Source organism: Juglans regia, chromosome 8, assembly GCF_001411555.2.
Source record: "Juglans regia cultivar Chandler chromosome 8, Walnut 2.0, whole genome shotgun sequence".
NCBI classification, from domain to species: Eukaryota; Viridiplantae; Streptophyta; class Magnoliopsida; order Fagales; family Juglandaceae; genus Juglans; species Juglans regia.
In genome coordinates this window covers 23,817,482-23,836,953 of record NC_049908.1, presented here as the reverse complement: position 1 = coordinate 23,836,953, position 19,472 = coordinate 23,817,482, and the positions used below count along the sequence as shown (strand labels likewise).

Genomic DNA, 19,472 nt, shown 5'->3' with positions numbered 1-19,472 from the left:
TAGATCCTTGAGTCTTTGTAAAAAGTGAATAATCTGTCTTGGATTGTGTAAAATCAAGAGAAATGAAGCTTGCTTCAATCCAACAAGGATTTATTCAATCGACAGACCCTTTTATCATGCTTATCACTGAAGCCAGAAGGTAAATCCATATAGACTTCTTCCAATAAATCTTCATGAAGAAATGCGTTATTGACATCTAACTGAATGAGATGCCAACCCTTAATTGCTGCTATTGAAAGAAGACACTTAACTGTCACCATCTTAGCAACTGGACAAAATGTGTCAAAATAATCAACACCCTCTTGTTGTGTAAAACCCTTAGCAACTAATCTAGCCTTGTATCTCTCAAGTGTTCCATCAGACCTAACCTTCACTTTATAGACCCATTTGCAGCCTCTTGTACTCTTACCAGAGGGGAGATCTGTTAAAGTCAATGTTTTGTTATGTTCTAAGGCTGTGATTTCTTCAGCCCTAGCAGTCCTCCAATGTGGAAGTTTAACAGCTTGATGGAAAAATTTAGGCTAAACAATGGTAGAAAGAGCAATGACAAATGCCTTGTGATTAGAGGACAAATGAGAATATGAAATAGAATTAGAAAGAGGATATAGGGTACTTGAAACATAAGCTGAAATCTCATTGGAAAATGAAGGAGGGCAAGCCTTGGAAGATGCCTGTTGGCAATGAAAATCATGCGAGTACCCAGGTAGCCTGTGAGCTCGAGAGGATCTTCTAAGATTGGGAACATGGGAAATAGATGGAGAATCAAAATTAGGATCAGGTGGATTAGAAGGAATTTGTGAACACTGATTTGAAGAAAAATGTATATGCTCAAGAGACTCAGAATTAGAATAAGCAGGTAAGGGTGTAACCGGTCCGGTTCGGTTCGGTTTTGGATAAAATCTAAGACCGAACCGGTATGTATCGGTTTTGTATTTTTCAAAATCGATTACACACCGGTTACCCTCCTAAATCGGTACTTCCGGTTTTACCGATTTTCGGTCCGGTCCGGTCCGGTTTTTCGGTTTTTTTAAGACTATTGGTATAGTTATAAGTTATATATTAGTATTAGTTATAAATTATATATTTAATATTAGTATTAGTTATAAACTTTTAGTATTAATTATAAGTATAACTATAGTTTATAATCTATATTAGACTATTAGTATTATTTATAAACTTATATATTGTATTAACATTTAATGTAATAAATTATAAATTATAAAATGAAATTATGTCATATATGAATATATATATGAAATTATAAATTAACATTTAATGTATAAATTTATAATTATACATTATATATAAAACTTATATATATTAATATTAATATATATATATAATATTTTGTATAAAACTTATATATAAAAATATTTTTTTTTTATATTTTTTTATCAATCGGTCCGGTTCGGTCCAAAAAATTCCTAAACCGGAACAGGACCGGAATTGGCCGGTTTTCACATTCTAAGAACCGGTCCCGGACCGGACCAGTTCAAAACCAGTAAAACCGGTCCGGTCCGGTCCGATTTTCCGGTTTACCGGTTTGAATTTACACCCCTATAAGCAGGTATGACATAATCAAAAGAAGCAGCAGGAAACAAAATCTGATTTGAAATTGGTTGAGGAAGAACAACAGAAACAAAAAGTTGAATATGAGAAGATGTAGTTTTGAAGGGAAAAATGTGTTCATAAAACACAACATCTCGGAAAACAAAAGATGTGTGATTAGCAAGATCATATAACTTGTAGCCTTTGATGGCTAGAGGATAACCAAGAAAAATGCATCTTCTAGCTCGAGGGGCAAATTTAGATCTATTATGTGCTAAAGTAGAAGCATAACAAAGAGATCCAAACACTCTGAGATGGGCATAAGAAGACAGTTTGTTAAAGAGTAATTCATATGGACTTTTATTGTTCAACAGATGAGAAGGAATTTTGTTGATTAAATACACAACAGTGAGGATAGAGTCTGTCCAAAATTGTGAGGGAAGGTGTGATTGAAAAAGGAGAGCACGAGCTACATTTAAAATGTGCTGATGTTTCATTTCAACCACTGAATTTTATTGGGGGGTAGCTACACAAGAGAGTTGGTGAATAATGCCCTTACTAGCAAAGAAACTGTGCATGGCAAATTCACTACCATTATCAGTTCAAATGAATTTAATTTTAGAATTGAATTGAGTATCAACCATAGCAATGAAATGCTGTAGTAAGGCACGAGTATCAGCTTTGGATTTTAACAAATAAACCCAAGTGCTACGAGAGAAGTCATCTATTATAGTAAAAAAATATTTAAAACCATCCAATGAATGAGATTGAAATGGCCCCCAAATATCACAGTGTATAAGCTCAAATGAAGAAGTTGATTTTTTTTTTACTATGCGAAGGAAAAGATGACCTCTTGTGTTTAGCAAGAGGACAAACATCACAAACTGTGGATTTATTAACAGAAAGACTAGGAACAATTGAAGATAACATTTGCATCCTAGGAAGAGATGGATGTCCCAATCTCTTATGCCAAACATCAAAAGAAAGTTGACTAGACTGTAAAGCAAGAACAGAATGTGAAGATGACAAATCTGTGGAGCAAGTCACAGGCGAATCTGGTGGTTGCAGCAAATAAAGTCTTTCTTTGACTTTATCTTTCCCAATCATTCTCCAATGGATAAGCTCCTGTATGATACATGTATCATGAAAAAAGGTTATGCAACAAGGAGATGATATAGTAAGTTGACTAACAGAAAGGAGGTTGTAATGAAAAGAAAGAATGCACAACACATTGTGCAAAACAAGTTGAGGAAACAAATGGACAGATCCAATGTGTGTAACTGGTGCAGAGAGACCATTTGGCAATTTGACAAACGAGTTGTGAACTGGTTTAAAGGTTTGAAAAAGAGAAATAGAATGGATCATGTGATCTGTGGCACCAGTATCAATGATCCATTCATCATGAAGATTTGAAGTAATGCTAGTTGTGTTTAGAGAAAAAATAGAATGTATAGAAGAAAAAGAGCACTTAACAGAAAGTTGATCAAGTGGAGAAGTTACCAGATTATCTGTTTGTGGTAAAGAATCTGAGGATGCAGGATGAAGAAGTACCAAAAGTTGTTGACACTGTTGTGGAGTAAAAGGCATGGAGAGATTTAATGTAGAATTGGCAGTATTGACACTGCTGTGATGAGCAGAATTGACAGAAGGATGAGAAATGGAACAATGAGAGGATAACCATGCAACTTAAAACATTTCTCCATAGTGTGCCCTGGAATAGAACAATGAGAGCAAACAGGTCTGTGAGTGGAAGGTTTGGCCATAGGAACGTCTTTTGTAGTGGAAGAGAAAACAGCAGATTGTGTTTCTGGAACTAAAACAGATCCAATATCACGCTATCGTTCTTCTTGAAGAACCATAGAAAATACTTTGTTGATAGGAGGCAGAGGCTCAATGAGAAGGATCTGACCTCTAATATGCGAATAGGAATCATTTAATCCCATCAGACAACGCATGACATAGTCCTATTGATGCATACTCATCAAGGATCGTAATCCACCACAAGAACAAACAGGCAAGGGACGGTAGTTCATCAATTCATCCCCAAGGCCTTTCATTTGAGTGAAATACGCACTGACAGAAAGATCATCTTGTGCAAGAGATGCAATGGACTTTTGTAATTGAAAGATTCGAGGACCATTGCCTTGAGAAAATCTTTCGTGAAGATCAGACCACATCTCCTTTGCAGAATCAATATAAATGACACTAGCAGCAATCTCTTTAGAAAGAGAATTAAGTAACCAGAAAAGGACCACATTGTTGCAATGAGTCCATGATTGAAACAATGAAGAAGTTTCTGGAGGAGATGGAGCAGATCCATCGATGAAACATACTTTGTTTTTGGCAGTCAATGCCATGAGCATGGAATGACGCCATGTGTTGTAGTTGTTGCCTGTAAGGAGCTAAGTAACAAGCATTGTGCCTGGACTATCTCCATGATGAAGATAATACGGATTGGAAGGATCCACAGGCAAAACAGATGAATTAGCGGAAGAACTATCTTCAGAAGAATTTATTTCTCCTGATACCATGATAAATGTTGAATTCGGAAGTTTACAAGAATTTGTAAAGTGTATTATATTCAAAACAGAGTACACGTGTGCCCTTTATATACAAGCCAGAATAGGCGGGAAAAGTAAAATGACTTATATCTAAATAACTAACTTATAACTTGGCTTATAACTAAGCTAACGATTGGATGAATAATACAATAGTTCTAATATAAACATCAGCATCCACGTAACATCCGATTGCGATGATGCTCTGTTCTTTTCAACTTTGTCTTTCTCTAATGGGAGACAGCTTGTAGGAGACTTGTAGGTGATGTAAAAAGGCTGAAGTGTCATTTCTACATGTACAATGCTCGGGCCATCAAGAAAAATGACTCTTACATTGTATGTGTAAATTATATATTTTTTTAATTCTTTTAAATATATTGAAAAAAAATTCACAAATATATTAAAATATACTCCTTTAATTATTAAATAAAAAAATATAGAAAATCAGTAATTTTTTTAAGTAGCTTCTATCGGCGGGTGAAGCATTTTCCTTTTTATACTGCACCAAAATAGCCTGGGATGAGTCCTTTCACTGAGTGTAGGTAAGGTTTTTTCTCTAAGTTTCCTGGTAGACTTGGAGTTTACTCTCTCGGGCCTTGGTCTGTAGAGTGTAGAGTGATGGACGGTGACTTAGCAGCTATGTGTGAGGGGTTAAAGTTAACAGATGGGGAGCAATAGGAGATAGAGGTTATCAATGAAGACATTTTATCATCTGTTTCAAAGAGCAAGAAGTGCATTATGTCTTGTGTAATTTCTGTTAAGGAGATCAACCGAGGGGCCTTCAGGTCTACCTTATCAGGAGTATGGCATGTTGAAGGCAAGGTAGTTTTCAAAGAGGTGGGTTGGAACAAGTTTTTGATAGAGTTTAAGGAGGTGTTTGATAAGAGGAGAGTTCTGAATGGTCGTCCCTGGTCATTTGGTAAATTATTAATTTGCATGCATGACTGTGAAGGGGCTGAGTCATTGAAAGAGATGCAAATTAGATATGAACCTTTCTGGATCCAATGCCATGATCTACCATTTGCTTGTATGACACATGGAATGGGTGAGAGGGCAGCACAATAGGATAAATTATTTTGGTGGATACTGATGGAAGTGATACTTGTTGGGGTAAATTTTTACGTGTCAAAGTTAAGTTGGCTATTACCAAACCTCTTGCTAGAGGTAGATTTCTATCTTTGAGTGATACTAAATACTGGATATCGTTTAAGTATGAGAGAATGCCAAATTTTTGTTATCATTTGTGGCATGATCAAACACAGTGCAGGTAGGTGTGTTCAGTTGGAGGAAGGAAAAAAGTCAGTGATGGTTTTAACCAATAGTATGGGGCTTGGTTGAGGGCAAGTTCTAAAAGTCCTCATAGCAGCTCTTTACAGGCAAGGAATCTTCATGTCCATGGAGGTTCATCGGAGAGTTGCCGCCGAGAGGTCTTTGGTGAGTCACAAGGTGAAACTGCTAAAGTTGGTAATCCTGCGAAAGATGAAAAGAATACTCAAGAGGGAGTAAGAATGGAAGGTGATCAAGAGTATCCCTAAATGGTGGGCTAGAGCAGCAATCAGAGGCTAGTTATGGTAACAAGAATAATTCATTACTGGCAAGGCAAGTGGACCAAAATCAAGTTGATATAAGGGTGGCTGAGATTGCGGGGGCAGCATATACGGCAAGTTTTGTTTCTACTCAAGACATGATTGGAGGCAAGGAATCAAGAGAGGCGGGTTTGTTAGCTTGCAATAATAAAGAGACGTGGTCTTCCTCTGGCCAGGTCAACTCTCCTGAAATTGAGGGGGCTTATTTCACAGGTGGCAAGAGAGTTACTAAAAAGCAGCTGAGCTGGAAGAGGAGAGCAAGGGTAGGGGCTCCAGGTGAGGTGGATTAGTCCAAAGATGGCAAGTTGGTTTTGGATATGGGCTCTCAGTATAACAAAAGAAAACCAGAAGGTACAAAGAGTGACATAGTAGTTGAAATGTGGAAGTTTACTCAAGAGGTGGAGAGGATAACATTTTAATGGCAGAGGCTGCTGTGCAACCCTACCAATCACCATGAAACTCATAAATTGGAACTGTAGAGGGCTTGGGAACCCTCGCACAGTTCATGAGCTTCACCTTTTGGTGAAGGAAAAGGTCCCATAGGTGGTTTTTTTATCTGAAACAAAGTGTAAAAGGGAAATAGTGGAGAAGGTCAGGAATAAGTTGGGGTTTGATCAAAGTTTTGTGGTTGATTGCATTGGCAAGAGTGGTGGTTTGGCAATGTTATGGAAGAAAGATGTTAAGGCAGAGTTGCACTCTTTCTCTAGAAACCACATTTCTCTGGAAATTGATAAGGAAGAAGGGCTGCAAAAGTGGTTGCTATCTGTGTTCTATGGTAATTCTGCTATGGAAAAGAGGAAAGAGAGTTGGCAGTTGTTGAGAATGTTAAAACCTGAATACTAGAAAGCATGGTTATGCATGAGAGATTTTAATGAGATACTTTGTAATGAGGAGAAACCTGGTGGTGCCAATAAACTTTTCTCTCAAATGGAAAGGTTTAGAGAAGCTCTCGAGTTTTGTGAGTTCAGTGACCAGGGATACCAAGGATCTAAGTTCGCTTGGAGCAATAGAAGAGAAAGGGGAGAGTTTACTAAAGAAAGGCTGGATCGAGTACTGGGTAATAACTACTGGCCAATGATCTTTGGTTCTACAGCTGTTCAGGTGCTACCTGCTCAAACATCAGATCATTCACCATTATTCATTTCTTGTGCTAATGATGAAGAAAAGGAGAGAAGGAATGTCAAGTTGTTCAGATATGAGGCCTGCTGGTCAAAAAGGCAGGATTGTAAGGATATTATAGAAAGGGAATGGAGGACCTCAATGAGTGGAAGCTACTCAATGAACGATGTAAAGGGTGCACTGAAGAGGTGCAAGGATCAGTTGAGGGTGTGGGCTAAGGCAAATGGTGGAAGCCAGAGAAAGCAAATTAGTCTGAAGAGGGAGATGATCCAGGAAATGCAAAAATTGAATCAAGGGGACTTTAATGAGACAATTAAAGGGCTGCATGATGAAGTGGATGGTATACTGGAAGATGAGGAGATAAGGTGGAGGCAAAGATGTAAGCATATGTTGAGTCTATTGTTAGTCCTGAAATGAATAGACAGCTTCAAAAGGTTTGCACACATAAGGAAGTGAAGAATGCAGTTTTTGAGATGAATCCTATGAGGTCTCCAGGTCCATATGGTTTCTTAGCTGGCTTTTACCAAGATAATTGGGATGTGATAGCTTCTGAGGTGGTTTATGCTATTAAGGAAGTTCTATCTTCAAGAAGAGGTGTTGTAGGCATCAGTGAGACTTTGATAGCTTTAATTCCCAAGAAGAAGCATCCTGTTTTGGTCTCTGAGTACATGCCTATAAGTTTATGCAATGTTCTTTATAAAATTGTCTCTAAAGTGTTGGCAAATAGGTTGAAATTGATACTGCCTAATCTCATTTCTCCTCACAAAGTGCATTTGTCCTAAGTCGATTGATTTATGATAATATCATTGTAGCCTATGAAACTATGCATTCCATGCAATATAGGATGAGAGGGAAAAAGGAAAGCTATATGGCACTAAAACTGGATATGAGCAAGGCCTACGATAGGATTGAGAGGAAATTCTTAGCTGCTGTCATGAAGAAAATGGGGTTTGGGGAGGAGTGGTCTGATATGATTATGCAATGTGTTGGTCCAGTGAGCTATTCCTTATTGATTAATGGCTCACCTCAGAATGTGTTCCACCCATCGAGAGGCTTAAGACAAGGGGATCCCCTATCCCCTTATCTGTTCATACCTTGCTCAGAAGTTTTAGGCACAATGTTGGATAAGGCTAAGGAGAGAGGCTTCATATCTGGCTTCCCTTTTGCTAGAGGATCTTTATTGGTTAACCACTTGTTTTTTGCAAATGATAGCCTGCTTTTTTGCAAAGCTAATGTTTTGGAGTGGAGTAGGTTGGTCAGGTTGCTGAATTTTTATGAAGTAGCTTCGGGACAAAGGCTCAATATGGAGTAGACAAAAATTTACTTCAGCAAAAACACTAGATCAGATGTAAAAGAGGCAATATTGTCAGCTGCTAAACTGAGGGAAACTAGATCCTATGAGAAGTACCTGGGTCTGCCTTCTTATGTGGGGAGACATAAGGTAGCTGCTTTTAGCTCCATCTTGGAATCCATCAGAAACAGGATGCAAAACTAGGTCAAGTTCTTATCACAAGCAAGCAAAGATGTATTGCTGAAGTCTATAGTGCAGGCAATTCCAACCTATTGAATGAGCATTTTTAAGCAGCCAAGAGCTATTTTGAGTGCCATTAACAAGCTAATTCAGAAGTTCTGGTGGGGTAGTAGTGGTGATAGATCCAAGACACAATGGTTGCCTTGGAAACAGCTTGGCAAGGCTAAAATTGAAGGGGGACTAGGTTATCGTGATTTTGAAGATTTTAATGTTGCCATACTAGCAAAGCAAGATTGGGGAATTATTCAACAGCCTCATTCTTTAGCTGCAAGAGTTTTAAAAGCCAAGTATTTCTATAGATCTGACTTTCTAAGGGGAAAAGTGGGTAGCAATGCATCCTATTTATGGAGAAGTTTTATGGCAGTCAAGCAAGTACTGCAGGAAGGACTGGTGTGGAGAATAGGTAATGGAGAAGCTGTGAACATTTGGCAGGATAGATGGATTCCTCGTCCATCCACTTTTAAGGTGCAGTCTCCTTTGAAGGAAGGGTATGAAGGGTTGCTGGTTAGCACTTTGATTGATAAGTCAAGTGGAGGTTGGAATATTCCACTGCTGAGAGAACTTTTTGTAGCTGAAGAAGTGGCAATTATTAGTAGGACTCCTCTTAGCATAAGCAATGTCCCTGATAAGCTGGTTTGGAGATGCTCTAAGGATGGCATGTTTTCAGTTAAGAGTGCTTACCACCTTCTAGGTGAAATGGAGGCTACTGAAAAGGGGCAAACCTTTCATAGGTCGAGTAAGGGTGATGTCTGGGCTAAGAAGTTATGGAAAATAGAGGGTCCTAATGCTGTGAGAATGCTGCTTTGGAGGGCATGTCATGAGTCTCTGCCAACAAAACACAATTTATTTAAGAGGAAGATTGTTGAGTCTCCTTTGTGCCCTATCTGCAGTCTGGAGCCAGAATCTACAACTCATGCCTTGTGGTCATGCTCCTCTGTTCAAGATGTTTGGGGTTCCAGTTCAAAGAAGTTACAAAAAGTGAAGATAATGGAAGTTAAGTTTAGTGAGCTGGTGACTTATCTGGTTTCTGTGTTAAGTGAAGATGATTTGGCTATTTTTGCAGCAACTGTGTATCGGGTGTGGAAGAGAAGGAATGTATTTGTTTTTGAAGAGAAGTTTCTGTCCCCAGATACTGTTGTACAGATTGCATTTCAAGTGGTAGAAGACTATAAGGCAGCACATCAGAAGGATACAACAGAAAATGTGATTGCCAGGCAGGTAGTAAACCAATGTACAGCATTAGATAATTAGTCCATTCAAACGTATGGAATATTTCTTGCAAATATTTTTGAAATATTTGTCTACAGAACTATTGCCTGACGGAAAAACCATTAACTAAGCATACTCATGTAGGTCTGTAACAACAATAAATCATGGCTGTTGTGATATATAATATGATTTTGATTATTTAATCGACTATCAAAATATAGAGATTTTATTTTGTTCATTCAGCATATTGAGATGCCCCTACTTGCAAACGATTTTTTCATTTCCCATATACTACTATTAAGCATACATCAAATATTACATTCCACCAATGCCATCTTTCCTGGAGAAATTGTACCCCACTTGCTTAGAAATAATGCCCCCTTGCTCTTCTGATCGGTAACCACCATTGGCACTCCCTATCTATTGATTACAGAGTCAGGTAATCAAGCACAGTGCATTCAGTCATGAGTTGTTAAATATGCTGGACTTGGACAATGGATCTGCATCCATTTGTCCCATGTAAAACTGCATTTTCTCATTAATTACTTCCTGCTATCAAACTTTACATCCGAAGGCTGCATAAGCTACAGGTTGGTTAGCTCTTGCTTGATGCGAAAGTTAGGCTGTTCTTTTAGTGAGTGAAAGAATGGTGGAAACCATCAGCTTGTAATCAATTGGTTTTGTTAGATAAGCATCCATGCCCACTTCCAAGCACTTGGCTTCATCTGAAGACATTGCATGGGCGGTAAGTGCAACAATGGGAATGTGTAGCCCGGTCCCAGCTTCTGATTTCCTGATTATTTCTGTTGCTTCATAACCATCCATCTTTGGCATCTGTTTTTTCAAGAAGACAAAGGTTCAGATATTTCATGCTTCGTGGTCAATCTAAGCACACACATTATGCTACTTACCAAATGAAACAAACTGGTCTGGGGATTTTTAATAAGAATTCCTCTTTAAAATTGATTATTGTTTACTCTCAAATGATAGAACAGAACCCATGCATTTTCTATTCATTATATATTGGGATAACCGAGGCACGAGAGCATCAGAAAAGTGAATTGTCTTAGATTCTTACTTGGCAATCCATTAGGATCAAGTCATATGAAGGGAAATCCTTGATTTCTGTTTGAGTTCTCTTGTTTCTACCTTCAAAGATAGACTCCCTTATACAATCTTCTGCACTAAGTACGCAATTAAGAGCATCTACTGCCTGAAGTCCATCTCCGACAGCGAACACTGTTGCCCCCAATTTTTCCAGCATTATAGTTGCAACTCTCTGGAGTACTGGGTTATCTTCTGCAAGCAGTATTCGTACGCCTTCAAGGGACTTCTGTTCATTCACAGCTTTACTTGAATATAAATTACCTTGTGCTGTAGGACTGCTGATAACCAAATGTTGTTCAGCACTTTCGCTTTGAGCTTCTGATGAAAGGGATGCTTGTGTGCAACATTTACGTTCTTCATTTTGAACCTCGTGAGAGTTGAGCGTGACATGACATGGATCTCTTTCTGTTGAATAGTTTTCTTTTGAATATACGCGGGTGAGTTCAACTAAACAGTTGTTAGTTGCCTGGTATCCGGAAGAACCAGGTTTTCTATTCCTCTCTCTTCGTTTTTCCCCAGTATGAGAGCCACTTACAGAATTAGAACTACCAATTTCAGAAATATCAGAATCATCAGAGCTGGCAACATCAAATTGTGTGGCATCAATCTCAAGATATTCATGTAGATCGCCTTCTTTGGTAGTTCTCAAAGTATTTGAACTTTTTTTCTGCACTTCAAGATTTCTCTCCTTTATGACAGCTTCCAGAATGTGTATCATCTTTTCCTTGTAGAGTGGCATGTTCACCATCAATATATGTCCTTTTCTGCGGAGCTCCATCTTTATGGCATTGGGAGTATCATGACTAAGCATCCAAGCAAACCTTGCTTTTCCTAGGTAACTGTCAAGAAAGTTGAGTTGTTCCTTCCATATATCCGTGCTCAAGTCAAGTAGTCCTATATCCACAAGTATGATGAAGGTCGGGTTCCTCGTGTCTTGTATGTTCAGTACTTTAGTACTCAAGGGTTCACGTAGTGAAAAATGAGCATCAAAGCCATTATTATAAACTGAACTTCTGATACGGAAGAGTTCCCTTAGAATTTGGGTCAGTTCATTCCATTCAGATGCTTCCACAGTGAACACTCCAATTTTATGTAACCACTGGGACATAATCAATCTACCCATCCTGCCATGTAGTGCAAGCAGCACCTGCATTCATAATTCAAATGGATAAGCTCTTTATTTTTTATAGTTGCATAGGTGATCTGCACAGGTTTTCACATAGCATTCAGACGAAACAAATTTTACTCACTACTAGATTCTGCTTCGAAAAATCTACTCGGCAATGTTGTTCTGTGCCATCTACAGGTGCAGTGAGAAGCAAGTATAGTTGCATTAGAGTTCCTGGACCATCCTTCTTTGCGACCTTGATTTCTCCGCCCATCTTGTTAACCTGTCATCAACAGTATAATTGTGAATTGAAAAAAGAGATTTTTGCATTATGCGGGGATACAAAACCTAGAAAATAATAAGATAGAACCTTTATTTTCACCCCACAAAACTTTAGTTTGATTTAAAATTTTCTGTTCAGGACAATTTGGCAAAATTATGGACATGCAGCTGATAGCCTACAGGTAAAAAAACTTCACAAACTTGAGAAATTGCAGTGTGAACATGCGTGCATAAAGACAAAAAGAAAAAAAAAATAGCTATCGCCACGAGACGGATTTTCAATATGGCTCAGTCAATTGCCACAAAAAATCCACTATCAAATAATGGATGGCAAACTAGTCAGGGTTCAAACATAGTATCTGTACTATGATACCATGATTATTAAATTAACATTCGTCTCATCAGCTTAAACTCATTGAAAGAGGTGAATTCAATCATTTAATTCTATACTAACAATCTCAAGACCGATACCTCAATGCAGCCAATGATGCTCTCACATTAACTCACATTGTGCAATGTTTTGGTTTCCAACTCTCATACAGTAATAATAGCTATGCATTCACACCTTCTTACCATCTTTTAGATGTGGGACTACCCTTATTTTGTAGGAACCATTGCCCCCTCCCATCATTCTTCTTGTCATGAGGGATCTAAAACTAAAAAGAAACCTCTAAACTTGCTGCCTCATGGATGGGACACAACATATATGTTGTTTTCAGTTATAAGCCATTGATGATTTATAAGCCATACATCATCAATATCTATCAGGATAATTTTACTCACCAGGGTCCGCACAATACATAACCCAAGACCAGTGCCACCATGCCTGAAATTAGCAAAAGGTTCAGAAATAATTTTCAAGAGATTTCAGTTTCTAATTTTTTGATTAATGGTTTATAGTTTTCATCATATGGATTCTCTTTATTTTGTGCCAGCTCAGAACAGACAACAGGCTGCATGTTTATCAAATACATTGGCAGATTCGTTTGTGGACAATGAAGCCTGTTGGTTTTACTTACGTTCGTGTTGTTGAGGGGTCGGCTTGCTCAAAGCTTTCAAATACGGACTCCCACTTGCTTGGATCAATACCTAAAACATGTAAACTAATGTTAATTGTATTCAGAAACAGTGTCCAATTTTACAATGGATTTATCAATTTTAAGATTCCTACCACAGCCAGTGTCATCAACTTCAAACCGTAGAATCATTCTGTTGTCTTGCTTGCAGGCCTTCTTTGTATGGCTTCCCTGTTCCTTCAACTTGGTCTTATGTGCAGGCTGTGATTTCTTCTTATTGAGCAGAAACTTTCCAATGTCAAAGGAAGAATTGGAGTTCTCACACCATCCTCGGATAATGACATGACCGGCTGTAAGCCATTCAGAACAGTTCAGTACACAAGATTACTCTTTCTTGCCAGAGAAACATTATCATCTATACCATATATATATAATTTTTTTTGTTACTAATATGTCGTCACATTAACAACAGGCCTACATTTGTATATACTCGCCTACAAGGAATGTTGGGTTGAATTCCTTGTCCATATTGAACTTGCTATCCTATGAATGTTGCGGATGAGATATTAAATTCCTAGATCTAAAGCGTCATTGGATATTTTAACTTCTGAAAGGAGTCAATTGGAGAGACACCTGCTTCTTATCTGGTTTAATTGATATAATTCATTAGACAATAAGTAACTATCAAGTACAAGCATCGAAATGTGACTGTAGTACGCTTCCTGCTGAGGAATATTTAAATCATGTGTTCCAGATTTGGAGTTATTTTTCTTCTGTGATGGGTAACGATGTCTGGTGGGGCAATCCAGGTATTAAAGAATAAGTATGTGGTTTCAAAAAGCAGGGGGCATTCTCAGATTGGATTAGTGATTGGCTTTCTTCCTTGAATCATTAGTTGGCATCGTTAGTTAAGGTGAATTCATGAAAGGTTGGAGAGTCAATTTGGGGGAAGGCATGTAATTCGGAAGATAAGGCATTGCTGGTGGAGATCATGTCTCGGGTGACAAAGGTTAACAAGGCTTGCTCAGATATACTTCCTTTACAGAAGCTTGGTCTTTCTATTCTTCCATGCAGGCAGCAAGAGGCTTGTATTCTTAAGTGGATTAGGCCACTGCCAGGATGGATGACACTTGATACAGATGGGAGTTCTGTGGGAAATCCTGGTCATTGTTGGGGTGGTGGAACTATCAGAGATGCTGATGGGTGTTTTTTGGCTGGTTTTTATTCTTATTACCATTGGAGTACTAGTACTAAGGGTGAAACGATGGCTGTGCTGGGTGGTTTGAGATTTTGTGTCAGATTGCATTGTCCTTGTGTTGAGGTGGAGTCGAATTGTCAGGTTGTAGTTGGAGGGTTGGTTGGTTGTGGCATGGTTCATTTGAATTTTTTTTGGGTCAGTGGGAGGACATTCTTGAGGTGAAGGCTGGTTTGTGTGTTAAGTTTAAGCATGCCTATAGAGAGGTTGATAGTTTTTGCCAAAGATGGCGCTATGGGACCGGAAGTATATCTTGGTAAAACTTCATTCCTAAGGAGGTTTAAAGAATTTTGACAACAGGATAGGCTTATTTGTGCTGTAAATGAGGATAGTTGGTATGGTGTGCTGGGCTGATTTTTCTCTTTTGATTTGTTTTGACAGTGATGTTCTCCCACCTTAATGAGGTTCATATATGACATTCTTTTTTCTTTAAAAGAAAAACTATCATGTATAACATCCATAAAATTGAATGATGAACCAAAATAAGCAGAAAAATTAAAATATTTTTTTTGTTTTAAAAATATTAAATTTGTTGGGGATGGAAGAACAAAAGTCAGATGCTCCCAAGAGCAAATGATAACTTACAAGATATCTGAGCTACAAATGATAATTCTCAATCACATGGTCCCAATCATTTGTAGCTCCAACTTCTAAAAGATACCCACCTGAAAAGAAGAGACTTTTTATTATCTTCAACCTCAATCTTGTCTGGAACCAACAGAGGCTATTCTTTAAAAACTTTTTTTTTTTTCATTACCTTTTTAAGGCTCTATTACAATCTTATAGCGCATTCCTAATAGCTACTACACATTGGAATTTACTATTACTTGTCCAAAAATAAATAAATAACATATTAATTTTTTCTCAGTTTTCTGTGTCTTTGTTGCATTTTATTTCGTTGCTGCAGCAATGTCAAACTACGGCTATCAAATTTGCAATATATGATTTGCACTTACACGTTGTAAACTTGAGAGAATTGCTGATTAGATTCGCAAATATTTGAACAACTCTAGCAGAGTCACCTCGAACTAATTTGGGCATATTATCTAAACAGGAAACAAATAGTGGAAATCAGCATTAGAAACAGATAGCTATACTTATAATGATAATCTTTGACCATAATTCGAGTTGTCTTCTGCTGAGACTTAAATTCATACCAGAGAGATCTAAAACTGTTTCCACATTGTGGTTAATGCACTGCACTGAGAACATATCAACAAGTCCTTCAAGTTCTCGCCCCAGGTCAAACTCAGTTTCTTCCAGCACCAGCTTTCCAGATTCAACCTACATGGTATTTTTAACTTCACTGTCAGGAGTGCAGTTTGAAGAATAAAGTGGTGATTTAGAGTTGTTGTTGCTCACAAATTCTTAATGTTGCTGTAAAAATTGAAACTGAAGAAGTATATATTACTGTAAACCTCCTCAACAGACATTTAGTTTATACACTACGCATGTCATCATCTTATCCAGTGTACTTCATAATTTCTGAGTCACAAATCTAGGTGATTATTTTTCTTTTCTAGTTGTCTGGTAAAGAATGGAAGGTGATCAACTATCTCTCCACTTATTTAAAAAACATATGGTCAATACCTTGCTCATAAACACAAGTGATTAGCATGTTTCATATCATACCTTGCTCAAATCCAATATATTGTTTAGAAGCCGGAGTAGAGCGGTTGAGCATTTTCTAATCTGTGTAACAGTTGAAAATTGTTCATTTGTGAGGCAATCGTCGCATATGAGAATGTCCAGCAACCCAATTACTGCCGCCATAGGTGTCCTCAGTTCATGACTGCAACACCACATTTTATTGTTGAATCTATTAACATTGTAATTCTATTATAAATCATTACATTCTAAAAGTGGGAATTACTGACCTCATATTTGCTAGAAATTGGCTTTTATAGTTACTAGATGCCTCTGCCCTTCTTCTTGCATCAAGATGGCTTATCAATTCCGCTCTTAGTTTCATTTCTTTGGACACCCCGTTTGTTAGTATAAAAATGCAGATACATCCAATGAATAGGATACACAAAGATGCAGATATCAATAGCACCAACGTTTTGAAGGCTCTCTCATCTACCTTCCCCATTATATTTTTTCTTGGAATGATGATGACGCCCACCTGCACAAAGCTCAGTTTTACTTTATACTTCAATTCTAATAGATGCTACACTACTGTGGGCCAAGACAAAAAGGGAAGACTAGGACAATCCTCATGGAATTTTTGGTTGGGAAAAGAATAACATAGAATTGTGTTTAAAAAACGAACCCTTTCCACTTGACCTCCATCACTAAGTTCTTAACAACATATGATCTGAGATCTCATTGTTAAGGAAGAAATTAACATATGGTCAAGACGTACCAAGGGAAGCCTCTTCAGTTTTAGGAAAAAAGAGTCAATGAAATACTGCTCCTGGCCAAGCCTGGCATTCTCTGCATGAATCTCGTGTCTCTGAGAAAAGTTATTGCCATAGGCTTCCTGCAACCACCTAGCTCCCATTTTTATTACTTTTTCCTCGGAATCAATAGCCATCATTAGCTTGGGCCCCTTGGTTGTATTTGTCAAAAGTGGAGCATTCGTGGAGGTAGCAAGTAAATAACCCTCTTTGGATGTCAAATATATATGCCCACTGTGGACTTCAACAAGTTCTTTCATAAGTTGGCCTACACTATAAAGTGCTGTAGTAACACCCACAACAGCCACAATGCTTTCATTTGAAGGGTCCCAAACTGGCAGTGCAGCTGAAAGCAAGGGTGAATCTGTATATTTGCTAACTGCCACATGCCATGAAGCTACACCATCAGGTACTTCTGAAAGGCCTGCAATATTGATCAGATCATCTGGTGGGATTGGCTTTGCCTTTCCTATCTTCTCACCAGTGACGGGATCAAGGGGTTCCTGATACCAAATTGCAGAAATGTTACCATGTATGGATTGATCTTTCCAGCCTTGATGCGATGACAGCGGATTAATTTCATTAGATCCACCAGCACTGATTGAATAGTTTGCAAGATCAGAGTAGATGTAGAACGTATTATTATTCCTGTGATCTCTATGGAATGCCTGGACAAAGCCATTTCTATAGTTTATAGTTATTGCGTTGAGAGCTTTCCGACTTGCAAATAGTGCCCAAGTTACATCCCTCATTGCTTCGTATAGCTGCTAAGAGGGGAACAATCACTATATTAAAAAAAGTATATATTTCAAAAACAGTCAAAAATATAATTCGCCAAAAAAAGATAGATTACAATGAATTGCTTAACAATTGATCAACCTCAACTTGTTCTGCCTGAGTAGCAGGTTTGTTGTACCGTCTGAACACATACTCTGACAGCTTAAGCTGTGCTGTTGTTATATCAGAAGTAGAATTTATGATGTTCCACATCCGTGAAATGGGACGTTGTAGAAGTTCATTTCGAAGGCCATATGCCAAGCTATTCAGTGATTTTGTTGTGTAGATCCTTGTAAAATGCCATGTTAATATGGTTAGCAGCCCAATTAGAATGGCTAGCATTACCTGTAAAATTTTACCAAGAAGACAAAAGTAATAAGTTAAAGAACCAAAGATAATCTTCTGGGATCACACAGATAATTCAGCAGCTTCTTATATGAAACAGGATCTTTTAAAGTTATGCAGCAAAGATACAAACTACCCATGTATGAATTTCACACTCATTTAACCCCGAGAATGATCTCAACTGTTAAAAAAAAAGAGCAATACAGTAATTCAAATAAGATCCTCGAGAGGAATGTGCCGTTCCTCAGATCAGCAACACCTTCATGTGCCCAATATCATGTTCACAACAAAAGCTCACTCGCAGGATGTATATTGACATTGATACAAGCAAATTGTAGACTTTGCTTATTTATGATGATAAGTTTGATACATGTTTGAATTTCCAACTCAACTGAATGTTCAGGGAAAAGTTTCAACAAACCATGATAGCAAGGCGAGCAACGAAGACGCTGTAGTAGGACGAGAGACAATGAGCAGTACCATACTGGAACTGATGATCTTCTTGCTCAACGTCCCTGTGAAAGATTCTTCGACCGCGTGGAGCTGTACAGCTTTTTCTTCTCCAAGGAGTTGCAAAACCTGATATTCTATCCAACACATTTCTTAGAGGAGTATCCATCGGAGTACTTGGAATTGGAGTACATTCACAACCTCCAGGGTGGGTTTCATTCATCTGGGTTTCCTGCCATTCCTCCTGAAACTATAAAAGCAAGCATATTAGCAAAAAGCTTTATGCGGGTATAGTGTGCATCTGTGCGTATAGTGTGCTCCACACACACGGAGAGGGAGGGAGAGAGTTTTCATTTTCACACCGCTTGTGTCATTTCCCACTTTCTCAAGGCAAGAGGCACCTCTAGTTGCAATTTCTAATTGGGTTAATCCTAAGTTTTTAAGTCCAGGCCTCTTTGTTTTCGTAATGTCATTTTATCTAATCTAATCATTATAATTGTTTTAAATTTATATAAAAAATAAAATAAATAATTTAACTTTTTTAAATCTCAAAATAATAATAATATTAAAAAAATATATTTTAATAATATTTTATTTAATTTTCAACTTTTATTTCAACTCATTTTATCTCATCTCATCTCATCTGTGAAAACAAATGAGAGTAAGAGCATTTTGGACATGACGAGAATTCTTTAAATTTTCAAAATTTCTCATAATTTTATTCTCAAACATAATTTAAATATAAGATACTTTTCAATTTCAAAATTTTAACTTTTTTATCTAATTATTACCTAATCATTACTCAAATACAAAAATCAATATAAATCTTACAAACTTAAAAACAAAATATAAAAACCAATATAACTTTTACAAATTTCAAAACAAAATATAAAAATCAATACAACTTTTACAAATTTCAAAACAAAACTAATATTAAAAAATTATATTCAAACATTTTTTAACTTTTTCTCTATCATTTTTCAAAATCCAATAAAATATTTTCACTGAATCCATTTCACTATTATTTACAAAATTCTGAAATGCTCTAAATGTCCAAACATGCCCTTATAATTGGGATCTATTAGATGCATTCTTTTTACTCCAATCCATCTATTTATAACCATTTCTCTAGATATCTCTTTAACAATCCTATCTTTCCTACTAGCTTTATCCATATTCTTT

The 19,472-nt window shown here is 37.4% G+C and overlaps 2 protein-coding genes across 2 annotated transcripts; one reads left to right on the top strand and one right to left on the bottom strand.

The window, feature by feature from the left end:
- The first annotated feature begins 6,550 nt into the window (after positions 1 to 6,550).
- LOC108982475 lies at positions 6,551 to 8,123 on the top strand. The gene is made up of 3 exons (XM_035692826.1): positions 6,551 to 7,190; positions 7,307 to 7,538; positions 7,655 to 8,123. The coding sequence occupies exons 1-3, from the start codon at positions 6,551 to 6,553 to the stop codon at positions 8,121 to 8,123; spliced, it is 1,341 nt and encodes a 446-aa protein (XP_035548719.1).
- Positions 8,124 to 9,810: 1,687 nt separating this feature from the next.
- Positions 9,811 to 18,637, bottom strand: LOC108982477 (histidine kinase 1-like). The gene is made up of 14 exons (XM_035693422.1): positions 18,616 to 18,637; positions 18,262 to 18,540; positions 17,598 to 17,840; positions 16,685 to 17,482; positions 16,197 to 16,444; positions 15,952 to 16,111; positions 15,477 to 15,603; positions 15,276 to 15,365; positions 13,220 to 13,414; positions 13,068 to 13,137; positions 12,832 to 12,874; positions 11,909 to 12,049; positions 10,630 to 11,805; positions 9,811 to 10,385 (listed from the first exon to the last, which is right to left on the bottom strand). Exons 2-14 carry the CDS (start codon positions 18,511 to 18,513, stop codon positions 10,170 to 10,172), a joined length of 3,759 nt encoding a protein of 1,252 aa, XP_035549315.1. The 5' UTR covers positions 18,514 to 18,540; positions 18,616 to 18,637; the 3' UTR covers positions 9,811 to 10,169.
- Between the last annotated feature and the right edge of the window lie 835 nt (positions 18,638 to 19,472).